At 37.0% G+C, this 22,541-nt stretch overlaps 1 protein-coding gene across 1 annotated transcript; it reads right to left on the reverse strand.

Annotated features, from left to right (window-relative positions):
• Positions 1-5,043: 5,043 nt before the first annotated feature.
• LOC148791434 (wall-associated receptor kinase 5-like) lies at positions 5,044-11,287 on the reverse strand. Its single transcript, XM_088887318.1, has 3 exons — positions 10,218-11,287; positions 9,934-10,098; positions 5,044-6,692 (listed from the first exon to the last, which is right to left on the reverse strand). The coding sequence occupies exons 1-3, from the start codon at positions 11,131-11,133 to the stop codon at positions 5,500-5,502; spliced, it is 2,274 nt and encodes a 757-aa protein (XP_088743444.1). The 5' UTR covers positions 11,134-11,287; the 3' UTR covers positions 5,044-5,499.
• Positions 11,288-22,541: the final 11,254 nt, after the last annotated feature.

Genomic DNA, 22,541 nt, shown 5'->3' on the forward strand with positions numbered 1-22,541 from the left:
TATTATATATATATTAAATAAAATATATTTTTATTATATAATACATTATCAAGTCGGGTTTGGACTCGCTTTTTTGAAAAAGTCTGATCCCAGCATGAAAAAGGGTCAGATCCAATGTTTTAGACCTGAGCCCGAACCTATGGGCTTGAAATCTTGCCCAAGCCTGACTTAGATCAGGCCGGCATATGAATAGGTCTAATCACGAATCAAATCTGGCCCTTTTTTTTCTTTTTTCATATTTTATGGAGGAGCTCTGCTATATTGCAAATGTTTTATGTAGGCTCACTAGTTTCGACCAAAATAAGAGAGATTTGGGCCAATACAAACAAATGGGTTCATTGCTTAAAACCAAATACAAACAACATAGGGATCAACAGAAGGAAATACATTCTTCACTGAAAAGAAAGAAATTAAAGAGAACATAAAACATATATGATAATTTATGTAAGGCAATGACTCCCACCTCCTACACTTCTCCATGTGCTCTTCTCTCCTACACTTCAATTCAATGGTGGCAGAAGTTCCCATCACATGAGTGGGTGTTTATACATGTGTAAAGGAACACCTACTGAATGGAAGTGTAAGGAGAAAGTTGAGGGAAAAAAGTATAGGCAATCCAAACACCTTGGCAATTATCTCCCACCATTCAAGATGATATAAATTGAATCTTCAAGCTATCATTCCCCATGGTCTGGCTTTCATTCTGAGAGCTTGAAGAAGACTCAAACCAACAAGTGCTCTATTTCTTCAAGGTTATGTTCAACCCCTGGGTGATTGCCAACTCGTAAGTAGTCTAACACCACAGCAACTTCTCTCATTGTTCAAACCATGAAGTTGTTTATGATTTGCTCCATGCATCACTTGATTTTCTAGGATATCAAAGAAACAATTCTTTTTCATTGAGGAGAATGCACAGTTAGATTTTTCTCTTCTTCAGGCCTGTCAAAAAGAGTGGATCTTCCTTCCTGTTGATAGCTCCACAAGAACTGCACCAAAACTATAAACATCACTCTTATTAGTTAGCTGGCCTGTTTGCAGATATTCTGGATCTAAGTACCTTAAAGTTCCTTGTACAAGAGTAGATAGTTAGTTGCATTTGATCCAAAGGGACCAATTTTGAAGTAGCAAAATTTGATACTTTTGCATTATAATTATCATCTAAGAGTATGTTGATAGACTTGACATCTCCATGAATGATTGGCAGGTCAGCTATTCTTAATCCATCCTCCCATGAAAATACGGATCTTGGCCTTTGATCTTGGCCTTAAAAGTTGACCCCCATTTTCTTAAAAGAATTTCTGTTTGAGCTTACTTAATTTTCTTTTTTGTAAAATCAAGTAGCTCCATGTACTACCAATGAAAGGGAAAAACAGCCTAGATCCTACACCTGCACATGAATAAAGCAGTTAACAAATGAGTAAAAGTATAAAATTATATGTTTATAGGAATTAGATTGACTAATCATGCCAAGCTTGGAGGTATTCTACATGATAATCCAGACCATCAAAAGGGTTCTATTGATTGGCCATGGGTTTTAACCAATGCGTTAGTGTTATTAGAGAATAAAAACTTAATTAGTGACCTCACTTAATAGTTTAAGCTTTTAGGTTGAATGGCTCCTTGAGATAGTATATCAAAAGTTGTGTTAGAAGATAAAAACCCACACCTAATTAACAGGTTGTTTGGTGAGGTCTGAAATGGGTTTTTATTATCTAACATTTAGAAAATTGATTCTAGAAAGGAAATTGCTTTTCCCTCTACATGGCAAGTAGCAGTTAGATTATTTGGACTAAATAGGCAACTTAATTGTGACACTAAAAATCAAATGACAAAAATATAAAATAGACAACAGAGTCCTATTGTAATGCAAAAATAAATGTTTGCGACAAGTTGAATCTTAATATCAATGAACCACATATATTGAAGATGCCCATGATTATTTAACTTTTCATTGGTTCATGTATCATAAGTGTACTTATTGATCTTTTTAAATTGTTTAACAACATTAAAGATGTCAATTATGACATTTCACTTTCTCATCCGGTTCAGTTTTTTGTTTTAAGGTTAAATTTATGTACTACAACATTTTCCTAATAAATTAAATATAGAAAATTTACAAAAAGGGCACAAATATAATATTATATGTTTATCATATTAAAAAAAATAATGTATATTATTGTTTTTAATAATGAAAAAGGACAAAATAAAGAAAAATAGAAAAAGAGAATTAATGTTGGGTCAAATGGTTCAGCCATAAAAGGCCCCTAGGTCATTGACCAAGTCAATGTTTTTCTTATTGGTAAATGGTTTGGGGTCAAACAAACCGAGAAACCATCCAACTAGTGATGGGTGGACCAATTCAACCAAACAATTCAACTTTGGTTTGAAAACACTGTTTTCAACCTGTAGTCCACACTTGTGAGCTTATTTCAACCTTAGATTGGAGTTCTATAAACATGAGAGAGAGAGAGAGAGAGAGAGAGAGAGAGAGAGAAAGAGAGAGAGAGAGAAAGAGGTATTGACTCATCATTTATCTTTCTCTCCTTCACCCTTTTCTAGATGAACTCCTTTATTTATCTCTCTTCATTAATCATACATTCATACCATTAACATTCAATCGTCCAATAATTCATGCCACTAATTTTCTTTCCTCTCAAATACTGCATTAAATTTCCTAAAATCCATTAATGTTATTGCAATTATATCTATTCCATTTCAATTTAATTTTGATTTATATCCACTAGAGTTGCATTAAATATAATAGGTAATAAAAATTAAATTCAATCAAAATACAATCGAAAATATAATTGACTTAAATTAACTTAATATGATTATTATTTATTTCATATTAAAAATTAAGTTTTATTTAATTGTAACTTATAACCCATTTGATAATTCAATGGTAGATTATTATAGGATAAATAATCAACTTCCATTCAAAAGAATTATTTTTTAGTTAATTAATCAAGTAAATTGCATTTTAAAGTAAATATTTATTTACTTCATCATCAATAAAATTATTAATATCTGAAATGTGAAATTAATTTAATTATAATTATTAACAAATTCATTTTTTTGAGAAATGATATGATTATTAACAAAATGTCATTATAAATGATAAAAGTATTAATAAAAATCATCCCATTTTAAATTTATTCAATAATAAAATTTAATAATAATTACATGGGTATTTTAGACATTTTCATACCTCTTGTTAGAGGATTTTACAAAGGGGGTTGACTTATAACTATGTCAAGAAGTTTAAGGGAGGTGATTGCAATTACCAAACTTCAGGGGAGGTGATTGCAATTACCCAACTTTAGGGGAGGTTTAAGCAACGGTCAAAAACATCAAGGGAGGTTTCAACAATTACCATGGTTTGTTTTCCAATTATTGAACAAAAAGAGGGATTTTTGTGTATTTTCCCTAACAAACATTAAATGGGAATGTTAAATAACACTTTGCCGTTGACTTGTTTTACAATATAATTATCAAAAAAAAGTGGATTTTTGTGTCTTTTTTGTAATAAGCATTATATGAGAAAGAAGAGTTATTTCCTAATAAATAAAGTTGTAAAATGGGCCATGTTAGACTGGCACGACACGACCTTCTTGCGGCCTACGCAAAGTGCAGACTTTGACGTGCCAGCTTATGGGCCATTTCGGGACGTGCCTCCCTCCGCTGGAATATTTTTGCTATATTTTTGTATTTAATGTAAAAAGATTAGCTCATTTATAAATAGGGGCTCACCCCTATGAGTATTGTGTGTAATTCTAAGTGAAGTCGAGTACGTGTATGGTTTAAGTGATATATTATGTGTTTATTATGTTTGTATCTTCGTGTGTTTATTATTAGTGATATGCATAATTATTTTTAGTTATAGTGTATTTGCTTCTCTTTTATTTGAATATTATTATTCAACTTTTTCTTGTACATGATTCAGCTTGTTTGTTGTGCTCTACATTCTTTATATAGTCCCTGAATGTACATGTGGAGTGGCAGAGCATTTTACAGGCAAAAGGTGAAAAGGAAAAATTCTATCAATTGTTAAAACGTGATCAAATGAACCCTTGCCTATTCTCAACAGAGTTGGGCTGGGCTGGGCTTCCCTATTGGCTCAGTTGTAGCTGGTTCTAGCCAATCTACATGTATTGCAATAATCCATAAATTCAACAACCAAGCTACAATCTATAAATTCACATGTATTGCAATAATCCATAACTTCACATAAACTCTATTGGCTCAGTTGTAGCTGGTTCTAGACATGACTTGAGATTTGTTCTTGCCTTCACTTGATTGGGATCATGAACATATATAGTAACAAGTGTTTGAAGTTGATCCAAGGGATCATGAAATTCAAGATAGCTTGTGATGACCAAAATTTGCGTAAGGGATCATAGCTATCTTTAATCAAGTTTGGTTGTAATTGAGTTTGAATCTTATTATGTGTTTGATTAGTTTTTGAACTCGAAGTAAACCAAGAAAATAGTAGGCTCAAGATCTTGTAAGCCTGACTATAAATGATACATTATGCACAATTGAATTCTGAAAAACTATTTTTCTTTTGAATATAGGTTGGAATAATTTATGGGGCACTTTTTACCCTCTTGATCTCTCACTTTTAGGGAAAAAAGATATTTGTCCCATTACACAAAATGAGATGATAACCAATACAACTGTTATGTGAGACCAACATGTATAACCTCTTAATCACACATCAATCTCATTGTAAAAGGCCTAACAATAGGTGTTCAAAAATCGATTGGAAGGTCAAATATACTTATATCCAAATTTTATTTATAAGATTTGAAAAGATTAATCTTGTCCATTGGATTTAGAATATTAATGGTGCAAATGCATTGGATTATCAAATTAGTAAATGAAACAAAATTGTTAAAGTAACATATATATATATTAATGACATAAAAACACAATATATCAAATCAGCAAATGCATTGGATTATCAAATTTGTAAAGGCCCAACACAATATAGTTGGACATACAAAATGATCATTAGTGACAAAAACTAAACAAGAACTGAAATGAAGAACAATATAAAAAGATAACAATTAGGAAAAACACAACACTAACACTGACACTGGCATTGAACTGAAAAGAACAACGAAGATAACAATAAAGCAAAACATAACACTAACACACTACACTTCTCTTGCGCTTAATTTATTTCCTAACAATAACACTAACATTAACACTAAAACAAACACTGGCACCGAACTGAAAAGAAGAACAACAACATGAGAAGATAGCAATAAGAAAAAAACACAACACTAACACTACACTTCTCCTGCACTCACCTTTTTCATACACTATTCTTCTATGCTTCCATTTACTGTGTTGCAGATGTGTCATCAAATGTGTGTTTCACATGAATGAATATTCACACATGTAAGGAGACACCTATATATATCAGATTGAATGGAAGTTTAAGAGAAAATTGAGGAAAACGGTGGTGCAATAGATCCAAACTACTATAGCAAATTATCTCCCACCATCTAGGGGTAATATAACTTGATTCTTTGAGCTGTCGATTCCCATGGTAGAGCTTTCAATTTGAGAGTCCAAAGAAGACTCAACCAACAACTGCACAGATTCTTCATCATAGTTCTCTTTCACCCATGAGTGCTTACCAACTCCACGTCCTCGTAAGTAGTCTAACTCCACAGCAACTTCTCTCATTGTTGGTCTCTCTTCCCCGCTCAATCGTAGGCATTGTTCTGCAATCTCCGCAACTCCTTGAAGCTGCGTACGATTTCCTCCATGCATCACTTCATCATCTAGGATATCAAAGAGACGGTTCTGTTTCATTGATGAAACAAAATACTTTGCCATATTTTTCCGTTCTTCAAGCCTGCCATCAGAATAAATCTTCTTTCCTGTTAATAGCTCCACAAGGACTGCACCAAAGCTATAAACATCACTCTTGTCAGTTAACTGCTTTGTTTGCATATATTCTGGATCTATGTAACCAAAAGTTCCTTGTACAAGCGTAGATAACTGCATTTGATTCAGGGGGACAAATCTTGAAGCACCAAAATCTGATACTTTTGCAGTGAATTTATCATCTAAGAGTATGTTCGTAGACTTGACATCTCCATGAATGATTGGCGGATCACCTACTGAATGCAGATATGCAAGTGCTCCTGCAGTTTCTGCTGCTATTCTTAATCGATGCTCCCATGAAAACACAAACTTTTGTCTCCCATCTCCATGGATTCGATGAAACAAGGTCCCCCTTGTAATAAACTCATAAACTAAAATTGGAACTGGGGTTTCTAAACAACAGCCTAATAGCTTCACCACATTTTCGTGATTGAGACGAGCAAGAATGACAATCTCATTTATGAATTCTTTAATTTGGATCTTGTTTGTTTCTTTTGACATTTTAATGGCAATATCTCTCTCGTCTGGTAACGTCCCTTTGTAAACCGTGCCATAAGCTCCTTTACCAACGATTCGACTCTCATTGTAATTCTTAGTTGCTTTTCTAAGTTCCTCTGAAGTAAATATCTTTAACTTTCTCTCACTATCGTCGCCATGCAAAGCAAGTAATTGTTTTAAAAATACACCTCCATTTTCTTGGAAGAATTTCTGTTTGAGTTTACGTTTTTGAAAAACCCAGCAGCTCCATCCAACACCAATGACAAGGAACAACAACACGCAGGATCCTCCAGCTGCATATAAACAAACCAATTTACAGATAAGTAAAAATTATAATATTATTTAATTATGTATAGGAATTAGGCATATATACTGATCAGGTCAAGCGTGGAGCTTTTTTAAATGACAATCTAGGCCAACAAAGAGGGGCCTATTGATTATCCATGCGTAGGGCTGTCAATGGACTGCATATTGATCCAATCCAATTTGGTCCGCTATGAATTCATTACAAATGGATCAGGTCTAATCCAATATGATGATTACTTTGTGTCATTCTGGACTGGCCCAATTCAATGTTTGGACTGCTGAATCTGTTTAAAATAGGTGTATTTTAGATTGGGTCTAACCCAAATTTGGTCCTTTGACACCTGTACTCCAGTTATGTATATTCAGTCAGTGGACCAGATATTGCTTGTTCAGTCTGACCAAATTCAATATAAATCCATTACAAATGGACCAGATCCAATCCAATAAACACTTTGGACCATTAAGTCAGGATTGGTCCAATTCAATATGTCTTATTGGGCTGTCATTTAAATTGATTTTGATTCGAACTGGGTCGAACCCAAACCTGGTCCCATTGGCACCCCTAACCATGCGTTTCAATTAAAAAACAGACTATTTCAAAATAGAAACATTTTTCCTCCAAAGTGGTGAATCAATAAGTCAAATTATTTTTCCAACAAATAAAATAGTCGAACCTATGACATCCCAATCAAATAATAAAAATATAAACATGGATTAAAATACGTTAATGTGTAGAAAATAGATTAACATCTTTAAAAATATACTAGTGGGGGGTGTGCAATGCATGGGATGCGACACTCCTCTTTGTCCTTTGCCCCAGCAAGTCAAGACACTCTCCTCCATCCCTGCTCCGACCCCAGTGGTGGGGCAGGTTTGGGGTGAGGCACTCATTCCCCATTGGGGATGGGAAATCGCCAAATTTTCCTCATCCTGAAACAACCATCTAAAATATCTAATTTATGGATATTTTACAAAGGATTATGGTATTTGAGGGTAGGGGTAGAATCGAGCCAAACTGAACGGAATAACTAGCTATTCGATCTCGGCTTGCCAAGACAGTATGAGGCTTGAGCTCAGTTAGGTTACACCAAAATTTGGGACAGATTCAAAGAAAAATTGGGGTCTGCGAGATTAAAGGCCCAGGTTAGGTTGCACGTTAAGAAAGTCATATACTATAAAAAGAGTCTTGGGTGTTGGACAAAGAGGAATTTACTTAGGGCTGGCTCAGGTGGGCCTGAAGACTTTGCGTTGGAGAGACCATTTCTTATTTTGTGCCGAAGCAATTTACAAAGCACAAGCCGAAATAGGCGAAATCAAAGACATTACTTGAATGCTACTGCAGGTACATGTGAATAAATGATCAAAAGGGCTGTATTTGCCAGAGAATTGGGAATTTCTATCATAATGCACGGCTCTTCTAGGGGTTTGAGGGTGGGAGAGAAGGGGGGCTCTTCGTATCCTGATATGAGGGTGGTTGGACCTCTGGTAGACCCTAGATAAGAGTAGAGAAAGAATATTCAGGTAAGTAAGCTCACTAGGTCCTTTTTGATTGGCCAATTACCCAGTTTTTTTACCCACATTCACAATTCAAGATGGCGATGTGTGGCTACAATTCATAGTGGATAGAGTGTGGGTAGCAATTAGAAAGTAGTGGGAAGAAAATCTGATTGTTCTTGGAAGCAGAAAAAGAATGTGAATCTCAACCGTTTGGAAAAGTTCTTGGTTAAGAGCAACTGGAGTGCAATAGCGAGCTGGAAGTGGAAGAAGATGTGAATGCGTACAAGATTGGAAGAGTGCCAGCAGGCTACAGTTAGATAAGTCTCTTGGACGTTTATGTAGATGTTTTAATTAAGAAAATGAAATCAGGGTGCTAAGAGTGCAAGAGGAAGGGGTAGAGGTCGCAAGGTCTTGTAGTTGTTATTGCGGTTTGGGATGTCGCTAGTTTGGCTTGTATTGTATTGGTCCTGGGAGCTTGTTTTTGTTTAATTAGTTGTTTGCTTCTTTTTTGACATTTTTTGGTGTGTAGGGGTTTGGTAGGTGAAGTGGTGCTCTCTATACCTAGCGGAGTGTTATTGGAGTTCAGATCTGCTGACCACAACACATTGTTGATCAAGCTCATCCAGCTGCGCATAACAACTGGTGTTCTATATGCGTGGCTGGATGAACATGGCCAGCAATGTGTTATGGTCAATAGATCCAAACTCCCTTGCTTGTGCTATCCTTTTCCCTTTCTTTGTTATCTTTCTTTAAATAAAATTTTTATTTTACCAATAAGAGGGGATTCATTGGTATGTTAGTTGATTCGTTTCAGTAGTGATATGGAATTAATCGATTCTCGCAACAACTGATTTAGGGAAAAGGGAGGGCTATTAATGGTGCATGGAGAACTAAATATAAAAAAAGAAAACAAAATCACAGAAATATGTTTACCGAGGTGGGTGTGAAGGCCATTATGTGAGGAGGAAATCCAGATTCATATTGAAGACTTGAAAATCAATTAGCTGGCTGACAAATCAACTGGTCCAACCAGATAATTCAACATTAGATTGAAAATATTGGTTTGAATGTGTAATCCACACTGTCAGCCCATTCCAACCTTGAATAGGAATTGTATTTGATCGACATTAACCACAGAATTTTTATGTTATCTTCAGGGATGACGAGTGGATTTGGATGGGGGATTATTCTCAACTACAAACAAACTTGCCAAATAGAAGTTTCTTATTGGGTTTAACTAGAACTCAGAGAAAGGCATGTATCTTTGGAAGTTCATTCGGTGAACAAATCTAATAACTAATTTTAACTAATTTTTTTTACAGGTTATAAACTGAAAATTTTAATAATCAATTATAATTTATAATCATAAAAAAAGCCCAACTAAAATTTATCCAATACAACTAAAATTTCTGTTCCAAGCCCATCCCGACCGACAACTCATGCTCAAGCCCAATCCATACATTATATTGGATTGGGCCGGGTCAACTCAGGTGGCCCCATCCAAGTTGAAGCTGTTGGCAGAAATTAAAAAAAAAAAAAAAAAGTCAAGTCAACTTGCTCACTTGAGAACAAACATTTTTGGCTTCAACGGGGTTAGCCCGTCCCCCATACACATATTACTCCCCAACCTGGTCACAGGCTTACAGCGGGATTTTATTAAATAAATTTGACCGGTTAGTTTAATTATAAGATAAATTATAAATGGAACTGGAAAAATATAATTAATATTACCTAAAGCAATCTCAATCACTCGGCTTTGGTTTTTAATGCAACCAGTACCAGATCCTTCCTTGAAGCCGTCTCCGTGAGTCCCCTTGGGGCACGAACATTTGTAACTTCCCACTGTATTTGTGCACACATGTGTGCAGTTATTGTCTTCCTTGCATTCATCAATGTCTACATTCAAAACCAGCCATGCATTAATGGAGTTATCAGGTCAGAGATGACAAATACAATTAATATTTATTATTTCTTAATAAGATGATCGAATTAATGAAACAAGATTAAGGGTTCACCTTGGCATCCTAGGGGTAGATAAGGGTTCCCCCGGTAACCTTGCTTACAGTGACAATTATAGCCGCCGGTGGGGTTGGAGGAATCGGAGCAATAGGTGTTGTTTCCACATGCGTAGCTCGTCCGATTCTTTATTGCATAGGTGCAGTTGTCGTCGGGGATTACCCAGTCCAGCACCACTGGAGTTACAGGGGCTCCGTCGTAACGGATCGGAAGCCTCTTCTTGGGGAGATCCATGAGGTCGGGTGAGGAGAAATTGAAGTTATTAAACCAATCTTGGTCAGCCAGGAAGGCGTAGCTGCATGGATTGAACTCCGACGAGTAGGTGTGGTTGTAAAAGCTGGAGAGGCTGACGTTAAAGGTATGAAGACCATTTGGAATGGAAGTCTGGCAGCATCCAATGCCGGAACAGGAGCCATTAATCAGAGTTTCGTGGCTTGTACAAAATGAGATGCAGCCGCTCGTAAAAGAATAACCTGATGACAATGAACTCGACATGTAGGCCTTGGTGTCGCAACCGATCGCCGTGAATTTGGTTCGGGTGCTCGAGAAGCTGAATTGCTTTTTCAGGTAGATATCTATTTCTTGGAACCCGTCATAGGTTCTACCACCTTGATTGTAACAGTCCATAGCAATCGGGATGTGGACGGTGGTTTGGCCTTCTAACGATATATTCCGGAAGGGTATATTTCCTCTAGGGGAACCAAGAAGCACTGGATGGCCAGATGAAGTGTTACAAACAAAGTGGAAATGTGAGTCTCTGAAACAGTCTGAATCATTATTTCCAACTCCAAAGGGATACGGGATGTTCACATCCCCACATTTTTGTTGGCAACCAGGCTTCGCCAAACTCTGAGAAGAAGTTGATGCCGCATTCAGAAGTAGGATTACTGACACGACGACAATATTCCAACCCATCTCTCTCTTTGCAATTGTGCAGACCTGATTTTAGAACATAGATTTGCTCGTAGCGATATATATACACGATATTTTAGAACTCTGGGTAAATACTGAGACACTCCAACTGTTAGTCTGTTACCTTGGGGCCGGGGTGACACTTAATCCCCTAATCAATTTCTTCCACATTTCGCCCTCTATAATTATCAAAGCCCCTAGCCGTGTTAATTGGTGAACATGAAGTGACCTAGTTGTCCTTATATATTATTTTTCTGCTAGCTTTGAAAGCAAAAGCAAAAAGAAAAGGAAGAAATCAATTTATGTCGGTGGTTGGATCAAATTCATTAAAGTGATGTGCCAACGATCTACACCACGAAAATGACCTCAAATGATAACTCAATTAGATATCAATGTCACTCCAGCATCATAGTCCAACCATTGGGCGGAAGACCTCTACCAATTCCAGAGTCAAGTCAATTTATGGGGCATGATCAATAATAACACTTATGAGGTTCAGTTCAGTCCAATACACGATTAATAATTATAGTAAATTTAATTACAGGGTACAAAGCTGCAGCATGCACACACGTAAAAATAAAAGAAAAAAATTAAAAAGGAAAAAATAAGTCTTTTAATTTTATAGGTGGTATAGAATAGTAGAGAGATTTTCAGAGAAAATTGTACTTTGAGCTTAAATCTCACTTTAGTCCTCAAACATTAAAACATGCCAATCCAGTAGGTAAACTTCTAATACGTGCCAATTTATAAAACATGCTACAATAGACGTGCCTTGAGGGTTGGGCAAGGCAACAAGACACCAACAGAGATTCAGAACTGACAAAGTCCAGGGTGGTAAAGTGAAGAGTACAAGAATCTAAGCCCATATTTGATTCCTCTCTGTAAGTCTCATATTTTTTAATTCTTATTCATTTTGGGCAAGAATGAATAATAATAGAGCATTTGGTTTAAAAGTCTTGCCGTGGGTTTTATTTCTTTTTAAAGTGAAAAATCAGCCTCTAACATAAAAATTAAGGTAATTGACTGCAATATAAAAAATATTCATGTCCCATCTTGCTTATTTTCCTTCTTTAAAGAAACTCTATGCCAGTGGTCATAAACAACCAACCTGCTAGGTCTATAAAATTACCACCATAAATGTTTGTTGGTGGATTACCGTTGAAACTTGTACCAATGGGCATTGATCGTTGGCTATCTATCCACCAGAAAACATCTATGCCAATGATTTTGGGCATTGGTGGAATGTATTTTATGGGAAAAAAATGTTTGGTTATTGCTACCCATTTTCTATTTTAAAAGGGAATCTTTGAAGATAAGGGCTTCTAGGGTATTAGGAAGGTGTTTGAGGTTTCTAAAGGAGTTAAATACTTTTCTTTTCATTTCGAATTGATATCCTAATCTATTATGAGAGTTATGAAGGGTATTAGGAAGGTGTTTGTTAGGATGCCTCCTAAGGCTCCCCACAACTGTGCAAAAGCCCAACTTAAGCCTCTGGCTGACAACACACTTCTTACCCATCTTCTATCCACCTCTTCCAACTTTGTTTCTTGAATTAGTACAACATTTGACTTATCTTTCCTAAAAACTTCCTTAACCACCCTTCTTTTTCTTTGACTCCCCAACCCCCTAACATTCTAACTGATTATCTTCATGGGAAAAATCAAATGCTGAGACCCTAAGGTTTTTCTTAACCTAAACCATTTTCCTTTCTTTGCTTAAAAAAAAAAAAAAACATTTTCCTTTCCTAATCACCCATAATCTGATTTTCCTTCCAAAAAACTATTCCCCTTATCTCTAAACTCTGTTCTACCAATCAAACCTAAGACCCTCCATCAATTTTCACCATTGCCAACACACTTCTGCCACCGCTAACCAGTGTTCATCTCATATAGTCTTGCAGTTCAAGCCATAGAGATTGACAGAGGTACTAGCGTTCATTCTCCATCCCTTTCTTCAACATTTTCTAGGGTTGTAAATGCTGAATGCATCTTCGAATGATCATGAGTTTTAATTTCTAGGGATGCAAATGCTGAAATGCATCTTCAACTGCTGTCTATTATTGAGTTGCCAGTTGAGGTTGTTGCTAGGCGGCCCTAAACTATTGCCGCTTGTTTGCTATTTGGAAAACTCATTAAGGCAAAATAGGTAAGTCTGCTTTTCCTTCTTCACTTGATGACTTGGAAGATTTTTGAAGGATTAACAGGGTAGCTGAAATTGTTTTTTCTTGCTCTTTAACTTGAATTGAATCAAATTCGAACTGGATATCCATTAACCTTATTGTATCAAATTTGAATAGGGCAACTAGAGTATTTAACAGATTCAAATACAATGAATTTTTGTCGAATCAAAATTGGATATACCCCTATCCAATTTCGACCTGATCACTTTACATCCCTATTGGCTGAGCCCCTGGACCTGGATCCCCCCACTGGCCCACTCCCTATGCATTCCTTCCTGCTCCTTCCTTGGCAAGGGATTCAGCAAGGTCATAGTCCATCTGACAGAGACATTTGACCAGGTCACAAATCACTTTGCTTCTCATATGCAGTTTAGAAGTGCCCATGGACAATCAACTCTTTGACATTATCCGACTAATGACCACTCTGAAATAACTTTAGAGCAGCATTATTTTATCAGCAACAAAAAAAATCAATTTATTAATAATAGAAAACAGGAATTATACATCTAACAGTAGCATTTTCCCACTCATCTCTGCACATTCCACCTACGCCAGATGACACTGGATTTCCAAAAGATATTGCATTCCTACATTCTTTTAGGCAGATTTTGGGGTATGAAATAGTTATAACCATCTTCTTAGAGTTAGCACCTAGTAGTCCTGTCTGTGTTATCTATTTGCAACGCCAGACTCTACCTTACCTTTTTTTTATAAATAAAACAGATAACCCTTTTCAACATTTCTTGCTTCCTTCTCTCCTCTTCCTTTCTTAATTGACACCTATACTTGGTATGCAATTTTTCATAAAGAAATTCAAGAGATTTTAACAGATTCAAAGTGATTCTAAGACTAAAATAATAGGATCTTAATAAGAAAATAAAATACACAAGAAAGAAATATTGTCCCAGATTAAAATCTCTTAAAGGCAATGAGTCTCTGCAAGGGAGTTTGCTAATATTGGAATCCATCTGAAATGAGATGTTCATTCTAGAAGACAACATTCTAGATTCCCCGGTAAAGTAATGGAGAGTACATGTTAGATTCTCTTGATATTCTCAGGAGTCAGGACCAATAAAAGTCCAGAAGAGCTAGTACAGAGAGGTGTGGGTAAGATGATGTCTTGGGTGTCTGTTACTTAGGATTTTAAGCACCTGAATTTGCCTCATCTTTTTAATTCTCAGTTTTGGTGGAGTCTGTAACTTGATTTGCTTCTAGACCTTTCTTTTGGTCTGGGAGTTTCTGTAATTTCTCTTTCTTGAATAAAATTACTTTACCTTTTTCCAAGAAAAAAATATTCTCATGAACAATAGGTGACAGGGATTGGGGACTCACTTTTCTCACTTGAAGTGGAACGGGTAACCCTAATGCAAGATTTGAAAGTGGGCTTTGCCTCAGGGATGAAGAGAACTCAGATTCAAGAAGAATCTAAAATGGCGATTTGCTAGATGCATGAGTGGAAACTACTTTTTTGGCTCCTTTTTAAGACCTTGCACAACTTTATTAGTGTTAATCCCTTTCCCGTCAAAGCTCTTTGGTTTGGTCCTGTCACACCTAAGGTGAAGTTTCTCCGTTGGGGGCTAATAATTTGATTGTTAATACCAGTGAAAGGGTCCAAATTAAAAAAAAAAACAAAAAGATTGTTGTCTCTCCCCTCATGTCTGATCCAAGACTGATCAAAGAAGGATACATTGCGATCACTAAAAACAGAATGGGCACACACACATACAATTGATCGATGCGATGAATTAGTTAAATGTCCATAATATCGCATTAGGACAAAGGTGGTTGGTTTCCAAAAACAGCAAGACCCAGGATGCTTGCATTCATACTAAAAACAACACTTTCACCTTCTGACTCAGAGACACATTCCACTACCACTAGCAGCTTGAAGCCTCGCATCAAATTAAGTAGAAGTATTAAATTGCTCCATTGCTGAAAACTATTAAATTGCTCTACCTTCTCAGCCCCTGTAGACCATCGCTTCAGGAAACAATAAGTTCTAAAACCATTCACCCGAAATGGGCTTTCCTTCAAAATTCTCATGGCCTCAAACTTGAAGGGGAAGATGAAAAGAAACCTCCCTCCGGCTAATCGTCGGACTTTAGGGTTGGGCTGCCCAACCCAACAACTTTGAGTAGTCTACCTCCCTCCACTTCTACAACCAAGTTACAATCTATAAATTCACATGTATTGCAATAATCCATAACTTCACATCAACTCTATTGGTTCAATTGTAGCTGGTTCTAGCCAAGACTTGAGATTTGTTCTTGCCTTCGCCTGATTGGGATCGTGAACGTATATAGTAACAAGTGTTTGAAGTTGATCCAAGGGATCATGAAATTCAAGATAGCTTGTGATGACCAAAATTTGTGCAAGGGATCATTAATAGGGGTGTGATCAAATCTAGCTAGCTTTAATCAAGTTTGATGGTAATTGAGTTTGAATCTTATGATGTGCTAGATTAGTTTTTGAACCCGAAGTCAACCAAGAAAACGATAGGGTCAAGATCTTGTAAGCCTGGCTATATATGATACATTTTGCACAATTCAATTCTGAAAAGCTATTTTTTTTTTCCTTTCGAATATAGGTTGGAATAATTTATGTGGCACTTTTTACCCTCTTGTCTCTCTCTTTTAGGGAAAAAAGATATTTGTCCCATTACACACGATGAGATGATAACCAATACAACTGTTAATTCCTTCAATAGCTACTTAATTAATTCCTTCAATAGCTACTTAGTTAATTCCTTCAATAGCTACTTCACTATGTGGTACTTAATTTTGTTTTCCTTCCTTGATAGGTCAACTCTACTATCCACTCCCTAGTCCGACAATTTGAGGTGACCCTAAAATGGGCTGTGGAGGCCGAGGAGTCTTCTTGGAAAGCTCACGCCGATCTGAACTTAGCTCGCGATGAAATCAACAAGCTGTAGAAGGACTGTTGATGGCGGAGAAGGATGAGCTGCAAAAGAAGAACGAGGACCTCGAAACGCTTCAAAAGGAGCGAACTGACATCCTGCTTATGGCGATGGAGGAGGCCAAGGTCAAGGCCATCGAGGAGTAGAAGTCTTCGGTGGAGCAATAAAAATTGTTGGTCGAAGCCGGGGTGGCGGGCTCCCGCATTGGCTTCAAACTTAGAGGTGGTTGACCCAGAGCAAATTCCCTGATCTTGACCTTGGTGCCATCACAACATCCAAAATCACCAAGGAAATGGCCGCGGAAACCGCTAAAGACCCAAACTCCGAAGAGGAGAGCAATGAGGACCTCCTCGGTGATGAGACGACAGAGGAGGAAGGAGGAGATGGTGCTACTGAGGATCATATGGAGACCGGCCAACCTGCCGATACTGTCGATGCTTCTGTTGGGGATGAGGAACCCCAGATCGATTGATGTAATTTGCCTCTTTTCTTTGACCCCCTATATATATGTGGTATTTCGAGCCTCCGAGCTCGGTTGATTAGTTGTAGCCTCTTTTTCTTTCTTCTCTTTTTTTTGCTATGTACTTCGAACTTCTCACTATTAATGAAATGCAACAGTTTAAGAAATCTTGTGTGCAAAATTTTTCTAAGTGTAGATTACTCCTGAAGTGCTGAGCTGATGAGCTAGGCCTGAGTGGGAATAGCCCAATGTTGCTATACGCCGAAGTGAACAGACAGTGTAGGGTATATGCCCGACCTATCTCTGCACTAGCTACCTTTTACTTACCCATGCCAAAGCGACTGGGTTTTTTGGTTGCCTATGCCGAAGCGACTAGGTCTTAGAATGCCCATGCCGAAGAGGCGATTGGGTCCTATCATGCCTATGCCGAAGAGGCGACTAGAACTTATTTGCCCATGCCGAAGAGGCGAATGGGTCTTATATTGTGCCGAGGTCTTTTATCAGCTCGACACTATAGCCCTTAGGCTCTAGGAGTGACTTACGGTCCTCTCTCCAGCTTGACGTCCTTTTGACTAGCTCGATGGTCTCGTGGACTTAGTATATTCTTGGTTGCGTTGGAGTTGCGAGCTTATTGGTAGTACTTTCTTAGGTTGTCAACATTCCAAGCTCGAGGTACTTGCCCTCCTTCCATGGTCTCAAGCTCGTACGTGCCTTCTCCGAACACCTGTCTCACCCAGTACAGACCCTCCCAGTTCGGTCCGAGCTTTCCCACGCCAGGCTCGGGTACCATCACCTTATGGAGGACTAGTTTGCCAACCTGGAATTGTCGTTTTCTCACTTGGGCGTTATAGTACCGAGCTACTCGCTGTTGGTAAGCCACAGTCCGGATATAGGCTAGGTCACGTGTACTTCTTCTATTAGGTCTAGGTTAGTATGGAGCTCGTCGTTGTTTGCCTCCTCATCGTATGCTTCAAGCTACAACGCTGGTACTTTAATCTCCATCGGAATCATTGCCTCCGTCCCATACGTGAGGTTGAAGGGTGTTTCACCGGTCGCAGTCTTGATGGTAGTTTGGTAGGCCCAAAGGACACTGGGAACCTTATCCACCCACAACCCTTTAGCTCACGTCAAGCGAACTTTTAGTCCACGAAGGATCGCCCTATTTGTCTTGGTTAATTTCATCCATTAATATTCATTGGAATGGTTAGGCGGACCAATGGTCCTAGCGATTTCAATTAATCGTTGCATATTCAGCTATTGATTACTCTTGCTTTTATTTTCTTTTTCTATTTTTAAATTTCAGTAGTTCTTATTGTTGGATCTGAATTTCAATTGTCCAAATAATTAAGGAAGGTTGTAGTTCTAATACTTATTTTGTTAAATCCTCGTGGGAACAATATTTTTATACTACTTGATAACTAGTGCACTTGCTAGGGTTATAATTATAGATATCAAGTTTTTGGTGCCGTTGCCGGGGATTTAGTCCTTAAGTAATATTAGAACTTGTTAACCTTGGTTAATTTGAATTTTTATTTCTGTTTTTTTTTTATTTGTTCGAACTCTTCCTGTGTTTAGATTTATTAGTGCATGACACGCACTAGAAGAGGACTAGCAAGATTCGATCCTGAAATAGAGAGAACCCTTCGCTTATTGCAAAGAGCCAACAAAGGTAAAACGAGAGAGGAGGTTGAAAGAGGCGAACCAGTAGTAGAAGTTGAGGAAGAAATGGCAGAAGCAAATCGCACCCTTTTGGACTATGCTTGTCCAACAATTGATGGGGCTACTTTCAGCATTTACGGGCCCATAATTCAAGCATCACCACTTGGAATTATCCAAATGATTCAGACGAGTATTCAATTTAGTGGGTTACCAAGTGATGATCCTAATGCACATATTGTTAACTTCTTAGAAATATGTGATACATTTAAACATAATGGAGTTAGCGATGATGCTATTAGGCTTAGACTATTTCCATTTTCATTGCGTGATAGAGCTAAAGATTGGCTTAACTCACTCCCTACAGGAAGCATCACCACTTGGAATGACTTGACCCAAAAATTCTTGGCTAAGTATCTTCCACCCTCTAAAACAGCAAAGTTAATTAATGATATCACTACTTTTGCTCAATTAGAGAAGGAATCTTTGTATGAAGCATGAGAAACGATTCAAGGAGATGCTTAGGAAGTGTCTTTACCATGGGATACCAACTTGGCATCAAATTCAAACATTTTATAATGGTATTACCCCCTCTAATCGTTCTATTATTGATGCAGCCGCAGATGGCACAATCATGAGGAAAACACTGGAGGAAGCTTATGATCTAGTGGAGGAAATGGTGTCGAACAACTACCAATGGAATAATGACCGAGCCGATCGAAGGGGATGGATCAAATACAATAATCTATTTATGGATAACATTTTTATAAACCATATCTTTGCTTGAATTTGATGGATCACTTGGATATATGGACAAGGTTATTCCATCATTGTACGATACTACTTTGATGGCCTTGATTTTTGGGCTGATCTGGTGCATTACTTGGATAATTTATATTGGTTGAAATCCCTCTCTATCACTAATTGGAAGGTTTTAAAAACCATTTTCAATGGTAGATCCATTAATCATGGGCATCCAATCAATGTACCAAGACTTTTAAGAAATCTATGTCAAATTAAGTGATGTACAAAACATGTCAAAGATGTAGACCATCAAAATGGCCTCCTTAGATAAATCAGTTAATCTCAACTATCCTAAATCATATCACTACTGATGTTTCAATTAATTTAGCCCTTTCAAATGAGATAACAAACCAATAAACCTAGACCATTAAAGCCATTTACTAGAGTGAATGGATTAAACAAAATATGGATGGAATTAGTTGTTTCTTAAGATGCCACTTTAATGGCTTAGATTATAGAGGTTATCTCATATGCCATTTTGTTTGGCTCAATTTTTAAATTTTAGAAAATTAAGTGCCTTTTATTTGGGTGGCCAAGATTAGTTGAATTCTTGTGACATTGCTTCGATATGGAGAGGATTAATTCTTTAGACCATTTTGATGTCTTTGATTCTTTTGTTGATTTGGTACATTCTTTAGGCCATTTTTAATAATAATAATAATAATAATCGTGCAGACCTTATTTTTCTATATCTGGTTTCAGGTAGATGAAGAAGAGAGAAGCTCGTAGTGGTATATATATATACGGCTTTTTAGAACTCTGGGTAATGACGGAGACACCCCAACTGTTACCTTGGGGCTGGGGTGACAGAGTGACACTTAATCACTCTCTCATTTTGATAATTTTATAGTAAAAATTGACCAAATCAAAGTCATATCAAATAAGGGTGGTTTTAATAATTGTTAGATAATTTAAGCAATTTCGCTTACGGTTTTGAATTATCAGAGTATCCCTGCAAGTAAGTCGTGGACCGACCCACCAAAGTCATCGCCATCAAACCATTGACCTGAACTGGAAATGACAGTTTGATTTGATGGTTCGATGGCAATGTCTTAAACCACTAAATTGAATCAAATTAAACTGGAATTGACAGTTTGATTTTATCTGAAAATAAGAAGATTCTCTAAATAATACAAACCTTAATAAGTGTGAAGTGCAAAACGGTTCATAGTGTAAATACCGATTCAATGCATCATTGCATCCCAGTTCACAATTGCATGCATTTTTGGAGACGTCGTAAAAAAACCATTAAAATCGATGTAAAATTGCAAATATGTCAGGATTTACATTGATCTTGCAGTGAAAAACAATTTCGGTTTTTCCGAAATAAAACTTTACGCCCTTGCTTTATCGAGGGAAATATGCGAGGAGTTTACCTCATCTACCACCAGCACGATGCAGTTGACCGTCATGCTCGGGGCTGGCTCTTCTTTCTCAGTTCGCTGTTCGCAGTCGACCTCCGGTAGCGACGATTCTTCGCTGTTCGTATCCACCACCCGTCCCTATTTGCATCCACCACCATCAGTCGACCATCGAGGGAAATAGGTGAAAAACAACTTCGCTGTTCGCTGTTCGCTCCCCTCAGTCCCGCTTTTGTTTCCCACAGCAGCTTAGAGCTTGAAGAAGACTACGCATAACCTAACAACAATTCTTCGTTTCTCAAGCTCAGGGCTTCGACCGTCGTGCACGTGCTTGCTCTCTCTCTCTCTCTCTCATTTTGAGTGGAGGAGGAGGGTTTCGGTTTTCTGGATTTGGAGTCTGGACCGTTCCCTGCCTCCCTTTCTCCTTTTCCACGATAACAAAACCCATCTCCACTACTTTTGTCAGTATCCTTTTAGCATAACAAAACCCAGCTCCCTGCCTCCCTTTCTGGATTTTTGAGAGACGTCACCAGCACTTTTGAGTGTACGATAAGTGTTCCGACAGACCAGCACTTTTGAAGGGAACGGTAATTTTTGTAAAAAAAAAATGTGATATTAATTTGCATCCTTATAAAATATCTGAACAATCATGTTTTGCGTCAATAGTTGGTGTAAATTAAAGGTAAAATTCGGTCTACAATTGCATGGTGTGAGATTTTGCAGAATGTGTTTTTGCATTTACACTCTCAAACGCAGTTTAAATTGTAAAGTTGGATTAGTTTTGCAGTGAAAAATTTTGTCTTTATCAAATAAATTTTGTCTTTATCAAATACGAATTCCAATAAAATGTCTTTTTTTATCAAAAACCCATTTAAATATAAATTTATTTATTTTTTATTAATGTATTTTTACATCTTATTATCAATGTAAATATGCATAAATGTAATGTTGTCAAACACAGATAAAAATAAATTAGAGTACTAATTTACCCTAAATCAAGATTTACACTTCATTTGTATCATTTCCAAACACAGCCTAACCAAATTTGATGCTTACCTAAGATATCAATTACGATGATTCAATGATTTTATGGTGAGTAAAAGACAGTTCCATTTGATCAATAGAATGACCCCAACTGTATTAGAAAATACACCGTAACAGTTCCATTTGATCAGGCCTGTATAAAAAAAATTCCAAACTGCACCAAACTGGAATGAGAAATATCCTCTGAGAAAGTTGAGAGAAAGCTCGGAGTAGTTTGTATGACTTTTGACTTTGTTTGGAACGTGAAATACGGCCTGAGAAATTTCAATGTAAACTAAATTATTGGAGTAGAGTTTCCAAGTATTGTATCACTTAGCAATCTGTGATTTGTCCTTACACCGAAAATTGAGAGAAAGTTCTTATATAGGCTGCTAGTGACGGTTCGAGAACATGCCGTGCCTGGACCGGATCCATACCATCAACAACATAATTATAGCGATTTTGACCCATTTTGTAAAAAAATAAAGATTTATTAAGTGTGGAACCCACCTTAGCAATCTGTTCACATCTTTCTTTAAGAAAAATGATACTTTTGTCTTACGTGGTCAAAGCCAAATTTATGGGGAATGGTCAATAATTCAACATGAAATATAGAAGAGTATATAAGCAAAATTTAAAGAATAGAAATGTATGAGTCTTTTAATTTTTTAGGTGGTATAGAATAGTGGAGAGTTTTTCAGGAAAAATTGTATATTAGTATCATGTAATTTGGGCTTAAATCTCATTTTAGTCCTCAAACATTAAAATATGCCAATCCAGTACATAAACTTCTAATACATGTTAATTTATAATACAAAACCATTAACCACTGTTAAGTGGCATGCGAAAGGATGAAAGTTCTCTTTGGGTGTCATCTAATTTTTTTTATCAACCATCCAAATGCCCAAATCTTTTAGAAGCCAATAGAGAAAAGCAATTTGTCAAAAACCGATATATTGCTTTGCTTAATCTTGATTCTTGAGGAAGAAGATGATGAATAGTGTTGAAGAA

Source organism: Nelumbo nucifera, chromosome 5, assembly GCF_055504915.1.
Source record: "Nelumbo nucifera cultivar China Antique chromosome 5, China Antique-T2T, whole genome shotgun sequence".
Lineage (NCBI taxonomy): Eukaryota > Viridiplantae > Streptophyta > Magnoliopsida > Proteales > Nelumbonaceae > Nelumbo > Nelumbo nucifera.

Bases quoted from the DNA above. Each gene is read 5' to 3' on its own strand.
- LOC148791434 (XM_088887318.1), bottom strand. From the start codon at position 11,133: ATGGGTTGGAATATTGTCGTCGTGTCAGTAATCCTACTTCTGAATGCG. The intron at 10,099-10,217 runs GTGAACCCTTAA...TTTTGAATGTAG, and splicing joins TCTACCCCTAGGATGCCAAG to ACATTGATGAATGCAAGGAA. The intron at 6,693-9,933 runs GTAATATTAATT...GTTTATATGCAG, and splicing joins AGTGATTGAGATTGCTTTAG to CTGGAGGATCCTGCGTGTTG.